Genomic DNA, 24,844 nt, shown 5'->3' on the forward strand with positions numbered 1-24,844 from the left:
GTTCTTTTCTGCTCCCCATGACTTTGTATCTAGCCTGCTCAGTGCATCCACGTGAGAGCTAACAAACTGACTATTTATGTACTGCAACAACTATGAAGGCCACACCAGGAATTCCTCCTCCATCTCCACTCTGTAGTCCAGCAGCACTTCATAAAGACCATGTTTAAAGTCATTGTCCTGTTAGAAGGGGAACCTCCGCCCCGGTCTCAAGTCTTTTGCAGACTCTAACAAGTTTTCTTCTAAGATTGCACTGTATTTGGCTCCATCCATCTTCCCATCAACTCTGACCAGCTTCCTTGTCCCTGCTGAAGAAAAGCATCACCACAACATGATGCTGCCACCACGTTTCACGGTGGGGATGGTGTGTTCAGGGTGAGGTGCAGTGTTAGTTTTCCGCCACACATAACGTTTTGCTTTTAAGCCAAAAAGTCCAATTTTGGTCTCATCTGACCAGAGCCCCTTCTTTCACGTTTGCTGTGTCCCCCACATGGCTTCTCCCAAACTGCACACGTGACTTCTTATGGCTTTCCTTCAACAATGGCTTTCTTCTTGCCACTCTTCCATAAAGGGCAGATTTGTGGAGTGCACGACTAATAGTTGTCCTGTGGACAGATTCTCCCACCTGAGCTGTGGATCCTCCAGAGTTCCCATCGGCCTCTTGGCTGCTTCTCTGATGAATGCTCTCCTTGCCCGGCCTGTTAGTTTAGGTGGATGGCCATGTCTTGGTAGGTTTGCAGTTGTGCCATACTCTTTCCATTTTTTTTCCATGATGGATTGAACAGTGCTCCGTGAGGTGTTCAAGCGTGGAATATTTTTTTATAACCTAACCCTGCTTTAAACTTTTCCACGACTTTATCCCTGACCTGTCTGGTGTGTTCCTTGGCCTTCATGATGTTGTTTGATGAATGTTCTCTAACAAACCTCTGAGGGTTTCACAGAACAGCTGTATTTATACTGAGAATACATTACACACAGGTGGACTCTATTTACTAAGTAGGCGACTTCTGAAAGCAATTGGTTCCACTAGATTTTAGTTAGGGGTATCAGAGTAAAGGGGGTTGAATACAAATGCACACCACAATTCTCAGATATTTATTTGTAAAACATTCTGAAAACCATTTCTCAATTTCTGTCCACTTCACAATTATGTGCCACTTTGTGTTGGTCTATCACATCCAATCCCAAAAATTCAAGGGGTGTGAATACTTTTTCAAGGCACTGTAAATGCGACAAGAGGATCTGAATGTGCATGGGAGGGGAGAGGGGAGGCTCTACATTTCAACAATCACAATGGAAGGGAGAACTGAAATACAAAATTGAAATGTGACATTTAATGACTTAAAATACTTTACAACAAAGTTCCATAGGACTGCGATTCCTTCATGTGACAATCAGCTGGCATTGTGCGTCAAACTTTGATCCCATTAAAAATCTGACAGCACGCTCTTGCTGAGAATATGATTACTCCTTCACAATGAGCAGCAGGGGATAACACTGCACCGTGTGCTGGTACTGCTGGCATTACTGGATCTCAATTACTTCTCCAGCAATGACATACTATGAAGCAGCTTCACATAAGCAACTCAAGTTTAACTTGTCTGCAGGCAAAATCATCCCATGGATCCCTTCGGTGCAGAATAGGCATTTTGGGATTGTAGGACTTTGGATATTTAAATACGTGTTATACAGTCAGGTCCATAAATATTGGGACATCGACACAATTCTAACATTTTTGGCTCTATAAACCACCACAATGGATTTGAAATGAAACAAACAAGATGCTCTTTAACTGCAGACTGTCAGCTTTAATTTGAGGGTATTTACATCCAAATCAGGTGAACAATGTAGGAATTACAACAGTTTGCATATGTGCCTCTAACTTGTTAAGGGACCAAAAGTAATGGGACAGAATAATAATCATAAATCAAACTTTCACTTTTTAATACTTGGTTGCAAATCCTTTGCAGTCAATTACAGCCTGAAGTCTGAAACGCATGGACATCACCAGACGCTGGGTTTCATCCCCGGTGATGCTCTGCCAGGCCTCTACTGCAACTGTCTTCAGTTCCTGCTTGTTCTTGGGGCATTTTCTCTTCAGTTTTGTCTTTAGCAAGTGAAATGCATACTCAATCGGATTCAGGTCAGGTGATTGACTTGGCCATTGCATAACATTCCACGTCTTTCCCTTTGGTTGCTTTTGCAGTATGCTTTGGGTCATTGTCCATCTGCACTGTGAAGCGGCGTCCAATGAGTTCTGAAGCATTTGGCTGAATATGAGCAGATAATATTGCCCGAAACACTTCAGAATTCATCCTGCTGCTTTTATCAGCAGTCACATCATCAATAAATACAAGAGAACCAGTTCCATTGGCAGCCATACATGCCCACGCCATGACACTACCACCACGCTTCACTGATGTGGTGGTATGCTTAGGATCATGAGCAGTTCCTTTCCTTCTCCATACTCTTCTCTTCCCATCACTCTGGTACAAGTTGATCTTGGTCTCATCTGTCCATAGGATGTTGTTCCAGAACTGTGAAGGCTTTTTTAGATGTCTTTTAGCAAACTCTAATTTGGCCTGTTTTTGAGGCTCACCAATGGTTTACATCTTGTGGTGAACCCTCTGTATTCACTCTGGTGAAGTCTTCTCTTGATTGTTGACTTTGACACACATTCACCTACCTCCTGGAGAGTGTTCTTGATCTGGCCAACTGTTGTGAAGGGTGTTTTCTTCACCAGGGAAAGAATTCTTCGGTCATCCACCACAGTTGTTTTCCGTGGTCTTCCGGGTCTTTTGGTGTTGCTGAGCTCACCGGTGTGTTCCTTCTTTTTAAGAATGTTCCAAACAGTTGTTTTGGCCACGCCTAATGTTTTTGCTATCTCTCTGATGGGTTTGTTTTGTTTTTTCAGCCTAATGATGGCTTGCTTCACTGATAGTCACAGCTCTTTGGATCTCATCTTGAGAGTTGACAGCAACAAATTCCAAATGCAAATAGCACACTTGAAATGAACTCTGGACCTTTTATCTGCTCATTGTAATTGGGATAAGGAGGGAATAACACACACTTGGCCATGGAACAGCTGAGAAGCCAACTGTCCCATTACCTTTGGTCCCTTAACAAGTGGGAGGCACATATGCAAACTGTTGTAATTCCTACACCATTCATCTGATTTGGATGTAAATACCCTCAAATTAAAGCTGACAGTCTGAAGTTAAAGCACATCTTTCATTTCATTTCAAATCCATTGTGGTGGTGTATAGATCCAAAAATGTTAGAATTGTGTTGATGTCCCAATATTTATGGACCTGACTGTATGTGCAGGCTACAATATATTAACTGTTGTCTAGAGGAAAAATGGTGTGGTAAAATGAGCCATACAGGGTCGAAAGGTTAATCATGATGGTGGTTAAAAAAGGAAAGCATTCACAAATTTGGCCAACTTGAGTTGGACCTGTAACTCTCTCAATGGCTATCAAGAATATCCATAAAGCCTCTGTGGTGTATCATCCTGTGACATGACAAAAAAGTACCAAATCCAGAAGTTCCAATAAAGCTCCTTGTAACAACTTCAATAATAAGGGGACCCCCTGATAATGTCCTGTTGGACGAAACGCGTCAAGGAAGAGATTCTAGTGCTTATGTCACACCGCTGCACGATCATGTCTCAGCAAGAAGTTTTTTATTTCATTGCTTATGCATTTTATATATTGAATATTAATAAATACTACACGCTTGGAGAATATTTTGCTCCTGGTGAGCTTTTATCTAGCCCAGCTGGTTCCAATGAGGAGAAAGTTTTGAAAGCAGATACGAGCAAAAATTGAACATACACTTACGATTTTTGGCACGTTCTATAGACCTTTATGCTGTTGTAATGACAGCCATCTGTTCCGGTGAGTGTTGCTTCCACAGGGCGATGGTGGCTGGATTTTGAACACTTCATTGGAAGAGGGATCACGTTGTTACACGGACCTTACAAAGGACCTTTCTTGGGACTTTTTGGATATTGCACTTTTTTTTGGAGGTTGATTTATCACACTGTAGCTTTAGATACACTTTAATTTTAGGGGTGCTGCACTTTTATGCTTTTTGACTCTAGTTGTAGACATAAAATAATTTAAAAGTCCTCTACCGTCTATTCCCTCGGGCACACTACAAGGCAACCTTGCTTTTTTTTTTTTTTGAGTACACGCTTGATTGAAACATTTCAACTTTAGACGCCTCTCCAAGCTGAGTGGTGAGGTTTAGTAACATTAGTCAACTTCAACTTCTGTCTAGTCTCATCTCCAACAGAGACGGAGCTTGATCTCTGGTAAAAAAAAAAATATATAACCACACAATTACCCTTGTGCAACTTTGCACACAATACTTCCCTCCTTTCCTTTCCAACCAATCAGTGCAGCCTGCTTTATTGTTTCCATGCACTCATCTGTTTTTAGTGATCATGCGCACACCTGCTAGCTTTCAGTATTTCTGTGTGCTCCCATGCACTCCTACGTTCCTGGACCGTACTCCCAATGAACCTGTGATGTCTGCCCTGCAAGAGCCTCTTCCTGCTGCATACCTGTCTTGTCCTAGGTGAGCCAGGGGCCACAACCTGGGAACCATCAGCAGGGAAACCCATCACCCCTTGTGGGGGAGGATCCGAATAAAAAGAAAAGTTCCTTTAAAAGTCTCTCACCTCGCACCAGTGCCAGTGGGTATCCTGCCTCTCTACTTCTGATGCCTCTTTAGCCCCAGTTCACACTTCTATTGCAGTGCAGGAAACTTGTGATCCGTGCACGTATCCCAAATTCAAATACCCACTGCAGTCCGCAAGGGCAGCTCAGTCAGTGCAATGTTAACGACAACCTACTTACAGGTCGCAAACGCAGTGCATTTGCCTGCACCAGATTGCATAGTGCAAAAACGAACATGCGATCCAGTTGAAGTGCATTCCCGGTGGATATCCTGCCTCTCTACTTCTGATGCCTCTTTACCCCCAGTTCACACTTCTATTGAGTGCGGGAAACTTGTGATCCGTGCGCGTATCCCGAATTCAAATAGAGCTGCCCTTGAGGTCTGCAGTAGGTGTCAGTGCAAATGTTAAAGACAACCGAATTGCAGGTTGCAAACGCAGTGCATTTGCCTGCACCGAATTGCATGGTGCAAAAAACGACCATGCGATCCGGTTGAAGTGCATTCCCAAAATTGGTGCACACATAACTTTGGTGCAATTTGAGCCCACTGTTCAAATCACACCGCACTGAATCACATGTGAATTGCACAGGAATGCGGTGCGCATACCTGCGCGATTTACAGTGTGAACCTAAGCTTAAAGTGATGCTAAAAGCTAATTTTATTATGTTACTAAATATTTATAAAAGTGTTACTAAACCCACAAAAGTAAAATCAGTCTGTATATGCAGTAAAGCATGCTTGTTATACTCACTGTGGAACCTAAGGGGTTAATCCTCCGCAGCGTGTAAAAAGACTGTTTTCTTGTCTTTTCTGATCCTCCCGTTCCCCATTTCATCTGCTATTAGAACAGAGCCTTGGCGACACTCTGCACATGCTCAGTTTGGTGTGTATTGCTAGTTTTTTTTTCTTTTTTTTGGGAGAGTGCATGTGATCAGCACAGAGCCAATGAGTACTGTCCAGACAGAGGTCAAGTTCTGCCCCTCCTCTTGTTCAGATGTCCACCTGATAAGACAGACTGAACTTATAGTCACATGCATATGTTCAGTTTCGTTTGTATTGCTAAAGAGGTTTTTTTTTTGTTTTTTTGGGAGAGTGCATATGATCAGCACAGGGCCAACCAGCACTACCCAGAGGTCAGGGATTCGGCAGCCTCCTACAGCAGAAAGAAAACTCCTCCTACAAGCTTTAACATGTGGTCTGCTGAAGTCACAAGAATGCTCTATATTGCTGATGAGAAAAGGTATTTAGCAGTTTATATTTACTACAATAATTGCATTTCCATGTTCTGTGTACTGTGGGAGACCGGATATAGTGAATGCAGGGTCCGGGGAGAGCAGATATAGTGAATGCAGGGTCCGGTGAGAGCAGATATAGTGAATGCAGGGTCCGGGGAGAGCAGATATAGGGAATGAAGGGTCCGGGGAGAGCGGATATAGGGAAAGAAGGATCCGGGGAGAGCAGATATGGTGAATGCAGAGTCCGGGGAGAGCGGATATGGTGAGAGAGCGGATGAAGTGAATGCAGGGTCCGGGGAGAGTGGATATAGTGAATGCGGGGTCCGGGGAGAGCGGATATAGTGAATGCGGGGTCCGGGGAGAGAGGATATAGTGAATGGGGGGTGCTGGGGAGCGGATATAGTGAATGCAGGGTCCGGGGAGAGCAGATATAGTGAATGCGGGGTGCGGGAAGACCAGATATAGTGAATGCGGGGTCCGGGGAGAGCGGATATAGTGAATGCGGGGTCCGGGAGAATGGATATAGTGAATGCGGGGGGCAGGGAGAGCGGATATAGTGAATGCAGTGTCGGGGAAGAGCAGATATAGTGAATGCAGTGTTGGGGAAGAGCAGATATAGTGAATGCGGGGTCCGGGGAGAGCGGAAATAGTGAATGCGGGGTCCGGAGAAAGCAGATATAGGGAATGCAGGGTCCGGGGAGAGCGGATATAGGGAATGAAGGATCCCGGGAGACCGGATATAGTGAATGCAGGGTCCGGGGAGAGCGGATATAGGGAATGAAGGATCCGGGGAGAGCAGATATAGTGAATGCAGGGTCCATGGAGACCAGATATAGTGAATGCAGCGTCTGGGGAGATCAGATCTAGGAAAGGCAGGGTCTGGGGAGAGCGGATATAGGCAATGAAGGATCCGGGGAGAGCAGATATGGTGAATGCAGAGTCCAGGGAGAGCGGATATATTCAGAGTGCGGATATAGTGAATGCAGGGTCCGGGGAGAGCAGATATCGTGAGAGAGCGGATATAGTGAATGCAGGGTCCAAGGAGAGTTAATATAGTGAATGCGGGGTCCAGGGAGTGTGGATATAGTGAATGCAGGGTCCGGGGAGAGCGGATTTAGTGAATGCAGGGTCCGGGGAGAGCGGATTTAGTGAATGGGGGGTCCAGGGAGAGCAGATATAGTGAATGCAGGGTCCGGGGAGAAAGGATATAGTGAATGCAGGGTCCAGGGAGAGCAGATATAGTGAATGCAGGGTGCGGGGAGACCAGATATAGTGAATGGAGGGTCCGGGGAGAGCAGATATTGCTGAGCCCCTGAGATGATCTCCTGATAAGAAAGTACACCAATCCTGGCGATAGAGGACACAAAGTGATTTCGTGTTACTGTAAAGAGGCGCACCCCCCCTGGTGGTAGGAGACGGCAAGAGTGGTGCACTGGTGTCCTTGAGGGCTTCACGCTGAGGACCATCTGGCTGTGACCAGGAGTAGGTCATTATACTCCAATGCGCATGTACTTGCGCTATCTGGTTAGTGCATTATACAGTCATTCCCCTATCACGGAAGTCACGGATTTCTTTGGATACATCACAGAACTTATGATTTTAGCATCACCATCACTATATGCACCTTGATTAGACGGATAGATCTTCATTACTCATCTGATTATTGTTTTAACAATTTAAGAATGTGGAATCTGGTGCATGTTGAAATATGAACATTTAAATCTGTTATTCATGCTAATTCCCTGTATTATACACTCAAGCGCTGCATTTTTTGTATTTGAATTTGATGAATGGGGTATACGAGGTTTACCTATATGCTAGCAGCTTGAATCCTATCATATCCAGCGCTCGTCCCTCTCTTCATATATTGTAGACCAGATATAGTGAATGCGGGGTCCGGGGAGAGCGGATATAGTGAATGCAGGGTCCGGGGAGAGCGGATATAGTCAATGCAGGGTCCGGGGAGAGCAGATATAGGGAATGCAGGGTCCGGGGAGAGCAGATATAGGGAATGAAGGATCCGGGGAGACCGGATATAGTGAATGCAGGGTCCGAGGAGATCAGATATAGGAAACCCAAGGTCTGGGGAGAGCGGATATAGGGAATGAAGGATCTGGGGAGAGCAGATATGGCGAATGCAGAATTCGGGGAGAGCGGATATAGTGAATGCGGGGTCCAGGGAGAGCGGATATAGTGAATGCGGGGTCCGGGGAGAGCGGATATAGTGAATGCGGGGTCCTGGGTTTAGTAACACTTTCAGAAAAAATAACAAGCATGTCTATACTTACCTGCTGTATGCAGTGGTTTTGGCACAGAGCAGCCCAGATTCTCCTCTTCTCTGGTCCCCCGCAGGTTCTTCTGGCCCCTCCCTCCTGTCCAGTGCCCCCACAGCAAGCAGCTTGCTATTGGGGCACCCGCTACTTCGTGTCCATTCACACACAGAGGCGCAACCTGGCCCCGTCCCCTCTCTCTTCTCATTGACTCACTGGCTGTGATTGCCAGCAGTGAAAGCCAAGGGCTCCCGCTTCTGTCTCAGCCAATGAGAAGCTAGCCGAGACTCCAGTGCACATTGCTGGATCGAGAGGAGGCTTAGGTATTAGGGGGGCTGGGGAGGATGCAGTTTATTACCTTCATGCACAGGATACCTTGAGCCTTTACAACCACTTTAAAGCTCTCAATGGGCTACACCATTGGCTGCCCCAGCTGCTATAATCAAATCCTGGTCAGTCTGCCCACTTCTGTCCATACAGAGAATGCAGCGCATACAATTATCCCTGACAGGGAAGTTGATACAATCATACCCAGACGGGGAGATTCAGATCCCCTACAAATGCATATCCACAATTTTTTTCAGTAAGCCTTCAGTAAGACACTGCTCACCATGTAGCCACAAAAAAAAGCATCAGCAACAGCTTGTCTCCTCTGTTCCTGGAACCAACGATGGGAGTCCTGAGAACAGGCCGAAGCTGAATAACTTACCTGTACAGCTGGGTAATCAAGAGTGACACCGTAGAACCAGGAATGACACCCACCCTGAGCTCACCCAACATCTCCCACCCCACCAGCTTACAAAGCAGGCACTGCAAGCCAGGTTTTCACTTTCCGCTAGCCATATGGCGGATTCCAGAAAGTTAAAAGTCAATGAAATTGAATAAAATTTGTGCGCTCAAAATGAACAAATAAATGGTATCTTTATATTTCATCTAGGAGTCTTACTTTTGAATTCAAAACCTCAAACCATTTTATGCCTTAGGTGAACCCGCTGATGGCTGAAAAGATAAGCTCTCCTGCTGAAACACTTCCCGCACTCTGGACAGCAGAACTGCTTCTGACCCGCGTGGGTGGACTCATGGCTGACCAGAGCCCTCTTCACGGCAAACCGCTTCCCGCACTCCATACACGCGTAGGGCTTCTCCCCTGTGTGCTGTCGCTCATGTTCCACGAGGTGCGATTTCTGGGCGAAGCACCTCCCGCACAACGGGCATGAAAACGTATTTTCGTTGTTATGAATCCTCTGATGGCGGACGAGGGAGATCTTATGTCCAAAGCGCTTGTCACATTCGGAACAGGAGTAGGGCTTCTCCCATATGTGCATGAGCTGCCTGTGTCTGTCCAGGCTCGACTGTTTACTGAAACATTTCCCACACTCCAGACACAGAAACGCTTTGTCTTCCCCTTCAGGTACATGACGGGTATGAAGGGCGGGGAGCCTCCCCTTGTATGTAAAGGACTCACCGACACTTTGCCACCCCTGACGAAGATTGCAGGAAGTTGAGTTTACCACCGCGTAATCTGCTGCAGGATCATCTTTTATTGTATCATCTGGGGCAGAAAAAGGACGTTTCTTCTTTTGGTATCTCTTGTATCTTCGATCTGGAAGCAATTAGAGGGGAGAACAGGAACATTTAAAGTAGTAGTGAACCCTATATAAAGAATAATTTTGATAACTTACAGCAGGGGTTAAAATTTCAAGTCCAGACCTACTAGCCGGTCACAAAACTTGCTCTCCACCAGTTGCCCCACCCAACCTTGCCCAGGTCTGCCCCCAACCCCACCCACGACCCGCCCCCAACCACGCCCCCTTAAAGCTTATGAAATTACATTTTTCTTTAGAAGAGTCCAAAATATTAAACTGTACACAGTAATGTATATCCCAGCTCCCCTGTACTCCATTATAGTGATATGACATGTATACAGTAATGTATATCCCCCCTCCCCTGTACTCCATTATAGTGATGTGACATGTATACAGTAATGTATATCCCCCCTCCCCTGTACTCCATTATAGTGATGTGACATGTACACAGTATGTATATCCCAGCTCCCCTGTACTCCATTATAGTGATGTGACATGTACACAGTATGTATATCCCAGCTCTCCTGTACTCCATTATAGTGATGTGACATGTACACAGTAATGTATATCCCAGCTCCCCTGTACTCCATTATAGTGATGTGACATGTATACAGTATGTATATCCCAGCTCCCCTGTACTCCATTATAGTGATGTGACATGTATACATTAATGTATATCCCCCCTCCCCTGTACTCCATTATAGTGATGTGACATGTATACAGTAATGTATATCCCAGCTCCCCTGTACTCCATTATAGTGATGTGACATGTATACAGTAATGTATATCCCAGCTCCCCTGTACTCCATTATAGTGATGTGACATGTATACAGTATGTATATCCCAGCTCCCCTGTACTCCATTATAGTGATGTGACATGTATACATTAATGTATATCCCAGCTCCCCTGTACTCCATTATAGTGATGTGACATGTATACAGTATGTATATCCCAGCTCCCCTGTACTCCATTATAGTGATGTGACATGTATACAGTATGCATATCCCAGCTCCCCTGTACTCCATTATAGTGATGTGACATGTACACAGTAATGTATATCTCAGCTCCCCTGTACTCCATTATAGTGATATGACATGTATACAGTAATGTATATCCCAGCTCCCCTGTACTCCATTATAGTGATGTGACATGTATACAGTATGTATATCCCAGCTCCCCTGTACTCCATTATAGTGATGTGACATGTATACAGTATGTATATCCCAGCTCCCCTGTACTCCATTATAGTGATGTGACATGTATACAGTAATGTATATCCCAGCTCCCCTGTACTCCATTATAGTGATATGACATGTATACAGTACTTACTCCTAGTCCCTCCCGAGTCCCCCGCAGCGGTGGAGAGGGTGTATTTTCTCAGCGGAGCCGAAGAAGCCGGAAACCGGAAGTTGTAAACCGGAACTCGGCTTCACAATGAGGCTTGTTGCTTTAATTCCAGCCGTTAGTCTGTTGGGAGATGTCTCTACTAGGGGCGGACTGACAACTCATAGGGCCCCTGTGTCCTTCCCCAAACTCAAAAAAGTCTATGAAAAAGATACCAGGGGCATCTCATGGGGCCCCCTACTGACCCCGGGCCCTCAGGCAGTGCCCGAGTTTCCAAATGGTCAGTCCGCCCCTGGTCTCTACTCACTTTGCACATCTAGACTTTGCACAACTACTCAGGTTTAGTGACGTTTGATAGTGAGCATTTGTGGACGGCGGTCTTCAAGTCATTCCACAGATTTTCAATGGGGTTCAGGTCTGGGCTCTGACTAGGCCATGCAAGGACGTTCACCTTTTTCTCCTCCAATCACTGGGGGGGGGGCTCATCCTTGCCGTGTGCTTTGGCTCATTGTCATGTTGGAAGGCAAACCTTCTTCCCATTGACAACTTTCTGGCAGAGGGCAGCAGATTTTCCTCCAGAACGTGATGGGACTTTGTTCCCTTCTATCCCAAAAAGTGCTCCAGTCCCAGCTGTAGAAAAACCCCCATAACATTATATCACCCCCCACCCCATAACAGGATATTACCTCCCACCCCATAACAGGATATTACCACCCCCCCCCCCCCCCATAACAGGATATTCCCCCCTCCATGCTTTACTGTAGGAATGGTGGAATTTGGACGGTGATCTGGATTGGATTTCCTCCAGACATATCGTTTATTGTTGAGGCCAAAGAATTCCATTTTAGTCTCATCTGACCAGAACACCTTTTTCCATGCAGCCTCAGAATCTTCAAGGTGCGTTTTGGCAAAGCTCAGTCATGACTGCATGTGGCCTTTCTTGAGGAGCGACTTTTTTCTTGCACCCCTCCCATACAAGCCACATTTGTGGAGGATTGGTGATATTGTTGTCACAATGATAACTCTCTGTCATCAGTATGGGCAGCACAGTGGCTAAAATGGTTAGCACTTCCGCCTGGCAGTACTAGGATCATTGGTTCGAATCCCAGCCACGGCACCTTTGCATGTTCTCCCTGTGCCTGCGTGGGTTTTCTCCGGGTACTCCGGTTTCCTCCGACACTCCAAAGACATGCTGGTAGGTGAATTGGATCCTGTCTAAATTGGCCTTTGTATATGAATGTGAGTTAGGGACCTTAGATTGTACACCCCTTGAGGGTTAGGGACTCATGTGAATGTACAATATATATGTAAAGTGCTGCGTAAATTGACAGTGCTATATAAGTACCTGAAATAAATAAATCAGTTCCTGACACGACCTCAGAGTTGCTGTAGGCCTCTTGGTAGCCCCTATGACCAGTTTTCCTCCTGGCTCCTTCATCCAGTTTGGACGTCCTGATCCATGGAGGGTCTATGTTGTACCAAATACCTTCCAATTCCTAATAGACTTCACTCTGCTTCTAGGTATTGGTAAAGCTTTTGAAAAGTTTTTGTATCCATCTCCTGACTTGTGTCTGTCCACAACTTTATCCCAGAGATCTTTTGACAGTGCCTTGCCACACATAGTTGGCTGTTTGCTTCAGTTGCAACCAGGGACTGAAATGTGCCAGGAAAGCTCTTTTCACGCTAAGCTAAATCAAAATGACCCCAGCTGATGACAGGTGAAAGTCAATGGCTTTGTGTGCTATTGAGAAGGTGATTAGCTACACCTGATTGAGTTTACAAGTCATTTTTAGGAAAGGGGGGTGATCCTTTTTTCCAACTCAGTGATTCGGTTTTTTATTTTTCTGACATGTTGGTGTTATATCTTTCACTTGGATATTATAAGTTGCACTGTGTAAATACAGCTGCATAAAACAAAAACTGTGTCTGCCTTCATTTCAGGCTGCAAAGCAACAGAATGTGATTTTAAAAGGGGGTGATTATTTTCTATACCCACTGTATAGCCCCTGAGAGAAGCACACACGTGGCTACAAAGGAACTCCATAGTGACCCCACAAGTGAACACAGCTACCATAAAGTGATTGTAAAGGATCTGTTTTTTTTTTGTTTTTGTTTTTTTAAATAACGAATTTTCGCAAAACCATTGCACAAGGCAGCCCCGATCCTCTTCTTCTGTGGTCTCTTGGATATATATATATATACACATACATATATATATATATCTCACACACATACATATATGTTACACACACACACACACACACATGGCCTCAGAGATTCTGCTCTCTCCTGGCTCTCATCCTACCTGTCACAACGCTCTTTCAGTGTTACCTATAATGCTACCACCTCCCTATCACCCCCCCTCTCTGTTGGGGTCCCTCAAGGCTCCATCCTCGGGCCCCTTCTCTTCTCCATCTACACCTCCTCCCTTGGCCAACTCATACACTCTCACGGCTTCAACTACCACCTCTATGCCGACGACACACAAATCTATCTCTCAACCCCCCACCTCACCCACTCAGTTTCTGCCCGAATCACACACCTACTGAGCGACATATCAGACTGGATGTCGCTCCACTTCCTTAAACTGAACCTCTCCAAGACCGAGTTTCTTGTCTTCCCCCCAGCCCGGACCCCACCCCCCATTGACTTCTCCATCATGTCCAACAACGCCAATATCAAACCCGCCCCGCAGGCCAGAGTACTTGGTGTCATTCTGGACTCCAACCTATCCTTCCAGCCCCAAGTCCACTCTTTAACAAACTCGTGCAGACTTCACCTCCGCAACATCGCCAAAATACGCACGTTCCTAACTCCAGAAACCACTAAACAGCTCATCCACTCCCTCATCATATCACGACTCAATTACTGCAACTCCCTCCTCACTGGCCTGCCTCGCCGCTGGCTATCCCCGCTTCAGTCGATCCTGAATACGGCTGCCAGACTCATTCACCTTTCCAACCGCTCCATCTCCGCCACCCCCCTCTGCCAACCCCTCCACTGGCTTCCGATTGCGCAACGGATCAAATTCAAAATCCTAACACTGACGTACAAAGCCGTCCACCATACTGCCCCAAACTACATCACTGACCTAATATCCAAGTACCACCCAGCACGCACACTCCGCTCCTCACAAAACCTCCTCTCTAGTTCCCTGGTCTCCTCCTCCCATGCCTGCCTCCAGGACTTCTCCAGGGTGTCACCCATCCTCTGGAACTCCCTACCCCAACCCATCAGATTATCACCTACTCTCCTCTCCTTTAGGCGCACCCTGAAAACCCATCTCTTCAGGGAAGCCTACCCCACCCCCTGCTAACTTGCTGACCTCCTCCACTCTTCCTACCACTCCATCCCCCACAGCTATCTCCTCCTGTGCCACCATCCCCTCCCTCCTAGATTGTAAACTCGAAAGAGCAGGGCCCTCAATCCCCTCATGTTTTGCATTGTATTGTTATTGTTCTGTCACATGTTCTGTCCCCCTCTGTAATGTACAGCACTGAGCGAACTATCGGCGCTTTATAAATACTGTATAATAATAATAAATAATAATATATACACACACCCACATTTTTTTTTCCCATTTATATTTATTTATCACCATTATGAGCAAACTGATTCTAACCTCGGTTTGGATCACAAGTTTGTTTGCAAGTGGAAGTGACTTAACATTCTTTTGCTTCTGCTGTGTGATGAGACACCTAGCTGACAGGTGAGAAGCCTCACTTTCCTCATTCACTACGTGAGCTGCTAGTAATACGGTGTCAGGTCACTGAGTTTCAAAAAGGACAAATTGTTGGTGCTGCTTAGCTGGTGCCTCTGTGACTGAAGTTCACAATTTATTGGCCATGTCTTAAGGTCCAGTATCAAAGGTTATGGCGGCGTACACAGTTTCTGGGAAAACGTCGTCTGATAAGTGCAGTCATCATGGTCAACTGACCAAAAGAAACAGAAGGACATTACGCAGGATTGTGACCCGGAATAAGAAAAAAACAAAAAACTGCTACCAAAAGTGACTGCAGAACTCAATCTCAGTCTTCATGGGATTCGATCTTGACTGAACGGATTAGCAATTTGTGTTACCAAGCAATTGAACAGGTGTACCTAATAAAGTGGCTGGCAAGTGTATAGTGAGGAACAGAAGTATTTGAACACCCTGTGATTTTGCAAGTTCTCCCACTTAGAAATCATGGAGGGGTCTGAAATTCACATCGTAGGTGCATTCCCACTCAGAGACAGAATTTAAAAAAAAAAAAATTCAGGAAATCACATTGTATGATTTTTAAAGAATTTATTTGTCTTGCACTGATGAACATAAGTATTTGAACACCTAAGAAACAGCAAGAATTCTGGCTCTCAAAGACCTGTTACTGTGCCTTTAAAAAGTCCACCTATACTCCACTCAATCTAACTTAGTAGCACCTGTCTGAGCTCTTTAAAAAGACACCTGTCCACCCCACAGTCAGACGCCAACTACTACCATAGGCAAGACCGAAGAGCTGTCAAAAGACACCAGAGACAAAATTGTGGACCTCCACAAGGCTGGAAAGGACAATTGCCAAGCAGCTTGGTGAAAATAGATCAACTGTTGGAGCAATTGGTAGAAAATGGAAGAGGCTAAAGATGACTGTCAGTCTCCCTCGGACTGGGACAACAGAGCTGGGACAACAGTTTCAAAGGTTACTGTCGGTAGAACACTATGCTGTCATGGTTTCAAATCATGCATTGCATGGAAGGTTCCCCTGCTCAAGTCATCACATGTCCAGGCCCGTCTGAAGTTTGCCAATGACCATCTGGATGATCCAGAGGAGGCATGGGAGAAAGTCATGTGGTCAGATGAGACCAAAGTAGAACTTTTTGATCTAAACTTCACTGGTCGTGTTTGGAGGAAAAAGAAGGATGAGTTGCATCCCAAGAACAGCATCCCTACTGTGAAGCATGGGGGTGGTAACATCATGCTTTGGGGGTGCTTTTCTGCAAAGGGGACAGGACAACTGCACTGTATTAAGGAGAGGATGAATGGGGCCATTTATTGTGAGATTTTGAACAACCTCCTTCCTTCATTCAGAGCATTGAATATGGGTCATGGCTGGGTCTTCCAACATGACAACGACCTGAAGCACACAGCCAGGATAACCAAGGAGTGGCTCCATAAGAAGCACGGCAAGGTTCTGGAGTGGCCTAGCCAGTCTCCAGACCTAAATCCAATAGAACATCTTTGGAGGGAGCTGAAACTCCGTGTTGCTCAGCGACAGCCCCGAAAACCTGACAGATCTAGAGGAGATCTGTGTGGAGTGGGCCAAAATCCCTGTTGCAGTGTGTGCAAACGTGGTCAAGAACTACAGGAAACGTTTGACCTCTGTAATTGCAAACAAAGGCTTCTGTACCAAATATTAACACTGACTTTCTCAGGTGTTCAAATACTTATGTTCAGCAGTGCAAGACAAATAAATTCTTTAAAAATCATACAATGTCATTTCCTGAATTTTTTTAAATTCTGTCTCTCAAAGTGGGAATGCACCTACAATGTGAATTTCAGACTCCTCCAGGATTTCTAAGTGGGAGAAGCTGCAAAATCGCAGGGTGTTCAAATACTTCTGTTCCTCACTGTATATACAGGGGTTAGACAAAAATATGGAAACAATGCATGACTGCAGAGCTTAATCTCAGTCTTCATTCAATCTTGACTGAACTGAGACTGAGCTCTGCAGTCACTTTTGCAGCAGTTGTTTTCTAATTCCAGGTCACAATCCTGCGCAATGTCCTTTTGTCTCTTTTGGTCAGGTGGCCATGTCGACCGCGCTTATGCTCATCAAGCGATGTTTCCCAAAAACTGTATACACCATTGTCACAATCATGCACACAGGGAGAGGTGCAGTTCTCCATTTTGCTTCAAACTTCTGCATTGTATTTTTCTTAAACTAATATGCAGTCACCTGAGGGGGAGGTGTAGCAGGCATGGACCCCAGAGCCAGGCATTCTCACTGTGTGAAGAAGTCTTAATGTTATCCCCTCATTTCCCCTCCCTCTGGAATGCAACCAGCCTATATTGCTGAGCCCCTGCCTAACACTTCTTTGCCAAATAAGGCTTGGCTTGTCCGTTGTGGGAAGAGATACCAGTTGATTTTGGGTAGAAAAAAAAGCTGTTATGCTTTGTGTGTAGTCAGAGAAGTGAGGACATTCGGAGTTTCACCATCTAGCAAACAGAGTGCAAAGGAGAATCGCGCTGTACCAACGAAACTTTGTGCGAGACCAGAAATCCCTTTTTAGCTCAGACTTGAAACTGCTTAACCCCAGGCATTTATTTGGCAAGTACTTATGTACCTAAACTTCTTTCTGTTATCTGTTTTCTGTGCTGTTGCGCTCTGTATATTTATATATATATATTTAATATTGGTTACATCTTCTTTCTGTAAATATTTTTACTGCACCCTTTCAACCTTTTGGTAATAAATCTTACTTTCTAAAAGTGTTGAACTGTTTGTATAGCTCCTGAATGTTACTTACGAATCCCTGCCACTGAAGAGCGCTACTATGAGTATTTAACCCACTGTATAACCGGTCTGTAGAGATAGCGGGATACTGACGGTTAACCAATCATCCTAGTGTATTGCTGAGTTTCCTCTTTCTCTGTATAAAAAGGTGGTGGTGGTGGCAGTGTGAAGGGTTAATTGCGTAATTAACCTGACCCAGTAACAATCGCATTCAGGCTGCCGGTACGTCGACTGTGGTCCAATTAGCTGGAAAACTGGTGTGCAGGGTGCAGCTGGGTGTGGCATTGTTACGCACGTGACATTGTGGTTTTAGACTGGCTAGTCCTTCTGTCACGAGTTTGGTGAGAAGGTCTGGGGTTTGACGCCGCGCCCGTCACAGCCATCATAATCTTTGATACTGTAATTTGCGACGTGGCCAAAAAAAAAAATATCGGCAAATTCAGACACATATGAACCAGCTAAGCAGCAACAACTATTCGCTATTTTTGAAGCTCAGTAAGCTCTGACATGACTCCGTATATTACTAGCAGCGCACGCAGTGAATGGAGGAAAGTGAGGCTTCCCACCTGTTATCTAGGTGTCTCATCACACAGCGGGAGCAAAACAATATTACATCACTTCCGCTTTCAACGCGAAACATGTCTTCACTTGAGTGTTTTAATTTTTTGTGCAACCCCTGTATGGCACCTTTTTGTGAATTTAGTGTTCATTACTCACCTGGACTGATCTCTGGAGGGATATCCTCAACTGCACAGGTCATATCGCCCCCCATCTCCTCATCATAAAGATCTTCAACTTTAATAACAATTACATCTTCCTCCTATAAGAGTTGCAAGTACATTTACAGCATCAACAACGTCTTTTAAACAGTTCAATATACATTTAGGATCAATTGTTACCCACCTCGAAATCCTTAGAGATAACCGACTCTTCTTGATTCAAGTTATCACTAAGATCTTCAGTTCCATCTACCTGATCTTCCTGAGGGATCTCCTGATGTTCCTGTGTGGGGTCCCGGGAATACAGAGGACGGGGACATCTCTCTGGTGGGTTCCCATTACTGGATCCATCTGCCTGATCCTCCTGATGTTCCTGTGTGGAGTCCCAGGAATACAGAGGATGGGGATCTCTCTCTGGTGGGTTCCCAATACTGGATCCATCTACCTGATCCTCCCGAGGGATCTCCTGATGTTCCTGTGTGGAGTCCCAGGAATACAGAGGACGGGGACATCTCTCTGGTGGGTTCCCAATACTGGATCCATCTACCTGATCCTCCCGAAGGATCTCCTGATGTTCCTGTGTGGAGTCCCAGGAATACAGAGGACGGGGACATCTCTCTGGTGGGTTCCCATTACGGGATCCATCTGTAGGAAACACACACACTGACTGAATACATTGATTCTATGTCTTTATATCAGAGGATGTGCGTATCTAGGTGGAGCCTCAATACAAGAAATTAAAGTCTCCTCTTACCCGGTGATGTGAGGGGCGGCCGGTTCTCCATCATGACGTCCTTGTAGAGATCCTTGTGTCCTTCTATATACTCCCACTCCTCCATGGAGAAATAGACAGTGACATCCTGACACCTTATAGGAACCTGACACACACAATGATACAGTCACCATCCAGACACATCCCTTGTCTGTTACTGGAGAATGTCCCACAATTCCCGGCACCGCTCACCTCTCCTGTCAGCAGCTCAATGATCTTCTGGGTGACTTCTAGGATCTTAAGGTCATCCTTTCTGTTAGGTGTCAAGGAGGAAGGTGGAAGCTCTGTGATGGGACGCCAACTCCATCTTCCTAACAAACAGGGACTGGTGCTGGATGCCACATGATCACAAGATGTCTTTTTCACCACTGTGTAATCCTGTATGTAAAAAGATAAATATCTACTATAATTGAAAGAGACAACAATATGTGTGATGACACTAACAGAAACCTTTGGTTTTCCCGGTCACCTCTGTGTTTTATTAAAGGATAAGAAAAAAAATGAAATGCACGTCTTTGCAGGTGAAAAAAAAAAACAAACTTGCATTTATTATTTTTTTTTATTAGGTGCCTGTAAAGCATTGCACCCGCGATAAGCAGATCGCTGGTGCAACGCAAGGCTCCTGTAGATTGTCTGTGTAGCTGTCTGCTTGTACCTCGTACAGGCAGGAAATTACACAATGATATGAATCATCGATGGAAAAACTGAAGAGCTCACTAGCATCCTCGTAGTTCATTGGAAACTACAAGCCATCATCCACAATGGCTGGAGGTAGTTGTAGTTTTCCCATTCCCAGAACTCTGTGAATGAATGATGTGGCTGGGTGGGCAGAGTCCCGCATGGACGCGGTTTATTGAAACTGTGACAGCAGATGCAGGGAGAAGATTCCCGTCTCACTGTCACTAGAGGCAGCAAATTGGAGAGAGGCTGCAGGAGTGGGAACATGTTACATGTTCAACACTAAAAATTGATGGAACATGTAACCTGTTCCCAAAGGTGAGCTGATCTGTTGACAGAGATAAGAGTGATGTCATGTGACCTCCCAGAATCCTCCTCACTTCTCCAGTCAGGTCTGTATTTTATTAATAGAGATAGAAGTGATGTCATGTGACCTCCCAGAATCCTCCTCACCTCTCCAGTCAGGTCTGTATTTTATTAATAGAGATGAGTGATGTCATGTGACCTCCCAGAATCCTCCTCACCTCTCCGGTCAGGTCTGTGTTTTATTATAGATAGGAGTGACGTCATGTGACCACCCAGAATCCTCCTCACCTCTCCGGTCAGGTCTGTGTTTTATTAATAGAGATAAGAGGGATGTCATGTGACCTCCCAGAATCCTCCTCACCTCTCCGGTCAGGTCTGTGTTTTAATGAGTGATGTCATGTGACCTCCCAGAATCCTCCTCACCTCTCTGGTCAGGTCTGTGTTTTATTAATAGAGATAAGAGTGATGTCATATGACCTCCCAGAATCCTCCTCACCTCTCCGGTCAGTAAGTAGATGATTTCCAGAGTGAGGTTCAGTATCCTCTCCGTCACCTTCTCCACTCTCTGTAAATTAGTCATGATTATGGATCCTGTTTCTTCAAGAAGTGATCCCTTGGGAAATTTCAGCTGGGGCAATCATGTGATGCACTAAAATGAAGAGAAAACTTACAAATAAATATTGCACTGGCCTTCAGTCCTAGGATCTACATCCTCACTTTTTCCATAACTGCCGTTCTACAAAAAAAAAAAAAGAACTGTATTTAGCGAGAAAAGGAAGAAGAACAGAGAGAAATGGCAGAGACAGAAATGAGGAAAGAAGAAATGTAAACCCAACTCCAGCCACTTTTTTTTTTAAGAAAATGGGAGCCACAGACGTTTAAAATTAAAAAGCAGCAACATCTTTAACATAAATCTCTGCTCTCGCCCCCCTTCCCCCCACAGTAATCCCATACTGTCATGAAATTTCCTTGGTCTTCTAGGCTTGAACAAAACCCAGTATCATTCAACTTAGAAAACGAAGGATAAATTGTGAATGCAGATGCCCCCTCGGGCAGCAGTGCCATGTGTCCCTGCACTCTCCATACAGACAGCAGTATAGACGTCATCATGTCAGCCTGCTCTTTTGGGACCGCCCATAGGCGGATCTGATGAAGAGTACCCTGTGTATCATGATACCAACATGAAGGCATCTGGGGGTGGGAGAGAGCAGAAAGCAAGAAATGGGTATTAACAGGCCCTCCAGCCAATAATGCTTTTTTTTTATTCCCTGTAAAGCCAAGAACCCCCCCCCCCCCCAAAAGTGCCACTAATTACTTACCTGAGCCAAACCCAGTTCAGCACTGTGCCCAAGAATAGCACTGGTGCTCATGCTTTCTCTCAGCAGCAGAAGCCATTTGCTGCTGTCAATCAAATCCTGTGAGGAGAGAGTGGGGGCAGGGCTGAGCTGTGTGTGGCAATGGAAACACATAGCCTGGCTTCGGTGAAAACACAAACAAGTGCCCCCATAGCAGGTGCTTTCTATGGAGGTGCTCAGAAGGAACCAACAGCGCTGGAAGGGGACCCCAGAACAGGTGTACCCAATAAAGTGGCCGGTGAGTATAGGTGGTCAGTCATACCTTGCAGGTAGCTATCTTTTCTTCATAGGTGGTCATTCCTTGCAGGCAGTTAATCAGTCCTCACAGGATAGTCATTGCTGGTTCTCGCAGGCGGTCAGCAGTACCTTCTTTTGCAGTAAGTCACTCCTCATAGATGGTTTGTTATACCTTGCTGGTAGCTATTTATTCATTTTAGGTGGTTGTTCTTCATAGGTGGTCATACCTCGCAGGTGGTCAGTTGTACCTCCCAGGAAGTAATCTGTTCCTCACAGGAGTCAGTCATACCGTGCAGGTGGTCATTTATTCCTCTCGGGTAGTCGTTCCTCATAGGTGGTCATTCCTTGCAGGCAGTCAATCCTCACAAAAGGTCAGCCAGTCCTCTTAGATGGAAATTTATTGCAGATGGGCAGCTGTACCCCCCAGGCAGTAAGTTGTTCCTCATAGGTGGTCACTCATACCATGCAGGTGATCATTTATTGCTCATAGGTGGTCATTCTTTGCAGGCAGTCAGTCCCTACAGGAAGTCAGCTGTTCCTCGTAGGTGGTTGTTCTTCATAGATGGTCATTCCTTACAGACAATAAGTCTTTCCTTGTAGGTAGTTAGTCACATCTTGCCGGTGGTCATTTATGCCTCGTAGGTGGTCAGTCGTACCTTGCCAGCGGTCATTTATTCCTTGTAGGCGGATAGTCGTACCTTGCCAGCGGTCATTTATACCTCGTAGGCGATCAGTCGTACCTTGCCAGTGGTCATTTATGCATCGTAGGTGGTCAGTCGTATCTTGCCGGTGGTCATTTATGCCTCGTAGGCGGTCAGTCGTACCTTGCCGGTAGTCATTTATGCCTCGTAGGCGGTCATTCATACCTTGCCGGTGGTCATTTATGCCTCGTAGGCAGTCAGTCGTACCTTGCCGGTGGTCATTTATGCCTCACAGGTGGTAATTCATACCTTGCCGGTGGTCATTTATGCCTCGTAGGCGGTCAGTCGTACCTTGCCAGCGGTCATTTATGCCTCGTAGGCGGTCAGTTGTACCTTGCCAGTGGTCATTTATGCCTCGTAGGCGGTCAGTCGTACCTTGCCAGTGGTCATTTATGCCTTGTAGGCGGTCAGTCGTACCTTGCCAGTGGTCATTTATGCCTCGTAGGCGGTCAGTCGTAGCTTGCCAGCGGTCATTTATTCCTTGTAGGTCATCAGTCGTACCTTGCCGGCGGTCATTTATGCCTCGTAGGCGGTCAGTCGTACCTTGCCGGTGGTCATTTATGCCTCGTAGGCGGTCAGTCGTACCTTGCCGGTGGTCATTTATGCTTCGTAGGCGGTCAGTCGTACCTTGCCGGTGGTCATTTATGCCTCGTAGGCAGTCAGTCGTACCTTGCCGGTGGTCATTTATTCCTCGTAGGTGGTCATTCATACCTTGCCAATGGTCATTTATGCCTCATAGGCGGTCAATCGTACCTTGCCGGTGGTCATTTATGCCTCACAAGTGGTCATTCATACCTTGCCAGTGGTCATTTATGCCTTGTAGGCGGTCAGTCGTATCTTGCCGGTGGTCATTTATGCCTCGTAGGCGGTCAGTCGTACCTTACCAGCGGTCAGTCGTACCTTACCAGCGGTCATTTATTCCTTGTAGGCGGATAGTTGTACCTCACTGGAGGTCATTTATTCCTTGTAACCAGTCAGCCATACTTTGTCGGTGATCATTTGTTCCTCGTAGGAGGTCAGTCAATATCTGATAGGAAAGGAGAGCCGATAAGCGGCATTCCTCAGAGGGGACATCTACACTGATCATCGGGGCACTGATTACCAGTGTAGCCCCATCATGGCCACCTGTCAGTGCTCATCAGTGCCACAAACCTGTGCCCATCAGTGCACATCAATGCCACATACCTGTGCCCATCAGAGCCGCATTTCAGTGCCACCTATCAGTTCCAATCTGTGCTGCCTAACAGTGCCATATATGAATGCTGCCTTTCAGTATCAGTGATGCCTGTTGATGCCCATCAGTACCACCTATCAGTGCCTCCCTCAGTACCGACTATCAGTGCTTCATAAGTGCCTCCTCATCAGTAATGACTATCAGTGACGCCTAACAGTGCCATATACGAGTGCTGCCTTTTAGTGCTAGTGATGCCTGTCAATGTCCATCAGTAGCGCCTATCAGTGCCTCCCATCAGTACCAAATATTAGTGCTGCCTTTTAATGCCAGTGATGCCTGTCAATGCCCATCAGTACCTCCTCATCAGTACCGCCTATGAGTGCCTCCCATCAGTACAGCCTATCAGTACCTCCTCATCAGTACCACCTATCAGTGCCTCCCATCAGTACCGCCTATCAGTGCCTCATCATCAGTACCGCCTATCAGTGCCTCCCATCAGTACTGCCTATCAGTGCCGCCTATCAGTGCCTCCTCATCAGTACTGCCTATCAGAGCCTCATCAGTGAAGGAGAAAAATTACTTATTTACAAAGTTTTATGAGAAAGTAAAAAGAAATGATAAAAATTTCACATGGGCGCAGCGTTGCATGACCGTGCAATTGTCATTCAAACCACAACAGCACTGAAAAATGGCCTGTGCAGGAAATGATGGGGGGGGGGTAAAATCCTCTAGAGGGCGAGTGGTTTCAGGAATTCCACCAATGGCAGTGACCTCCGCGATATAACACCTACCATGATTGTTTATTCCTGCAGGTGACAGTCCTATTTCTCCCTTTAAAACACCCTGACCAGAAGTTATCTGATTCCTTCCTATCACTTCCGGGGGGTTAACCTGTGCATCTTTTCCGGGGAGGGGCTGCGGAAGTTGCTCTCAATCCTCGCGAGACAACAGGAGAGCGGCGCACGTAGTTTAGAGCGGCGGCCATGTTGTCGTAGTGCCCCTTTTGTGGACATACTATGAGACCGCAAAGCGTGCTCCTGGCTTCACAAAGCAATCAGGGCCACGAACCGAGTTCCGAGCGCTGGAGGCGGACAGTTGGCTAGCACAAAGCGGTTAGCTCCGTACACGGCGGGCGGCAATGGCAGGGGGTGCAGAATGCCACGGAGCTGTACAACTTCAGGGGGAGATACCTTAACCCCACAGTTGCCGGCGGTGGGGGGTGTCGTTCAGGGGGCTGGCAATTAACCTTTCGTCATGTAGCCGACAGCTGCTAGTGAAACAATGTGTATCTT

At 46.1% G+C, this 24,844-nt stretch overlaps 1 protein-coding gene across 3 annotated transcripts; it reads right to left on the reverse strand.

The window, feature by feature from the left end:
- Nucleotides 1-9,090: 9,090 nt before the first annotated feature.
- On the reverse strand, nt 9,091-24,500 carry LOC149466259 (oocyte zinc finger protein XlCOF8.4-like). 3 transcript variants are annotated; one of them, XM_089672952.1, is made up of 7 exons: nt 24,344-24,500; nt 20,582-20,734; nt 19,294-19,479; nt 19,084-19,207; nt 18,514-18,680; nt 18,328-18,430; nt 9,091-9,791 (listed from the first exon to the last, which is right to left on the reverse strand). In XM_089672952.1, exons 2-7 carry the CDS (start codon nt 20,663-20,665, stop codon nt 9,151-9,153), a joined length of 1,305 nt encoding a protein of 434 aa, XP_089529078.1. In that variant the 5' UTR covers nt 20,666-20,734; nt 24,344-24,500; the 3' UTR covers nt 9,091-9,150. The 3 variants fall into 3 exon arrangements, with proteins under 3 accessions (XP_089529078.1, XP_089529076.1, XP_089529077.1); XM_089672950.1 differs by having other exon boundaries at nt 18,514-18,974; XM_089672951.1 differs by lacking the exon at nt 24,344-24,500 and adding an exon at nt 21,703-22,587 and having other exon boundaries at nt 18,514-18,974.
- Between the last annotated feature and the right edge of the window lie 344 nt (nt 24,501-24,844).

The sequence above is a fragment of the Staurois parvus genome, unplaced genomic scaffold (genome assembly GCF_062004578.1).
Source record: "Staurois parvus isolate SC_StPar_1 unplaced genomic scaffold, SC_StPar_1.0 ptg000132l, whole genome shotgun sequence".
Lineage (NCBI taxonomy): Eukaryota > Metazoa > Chordata > Amphibia > Anura > Ranidae > Staurois > Staurois parvus.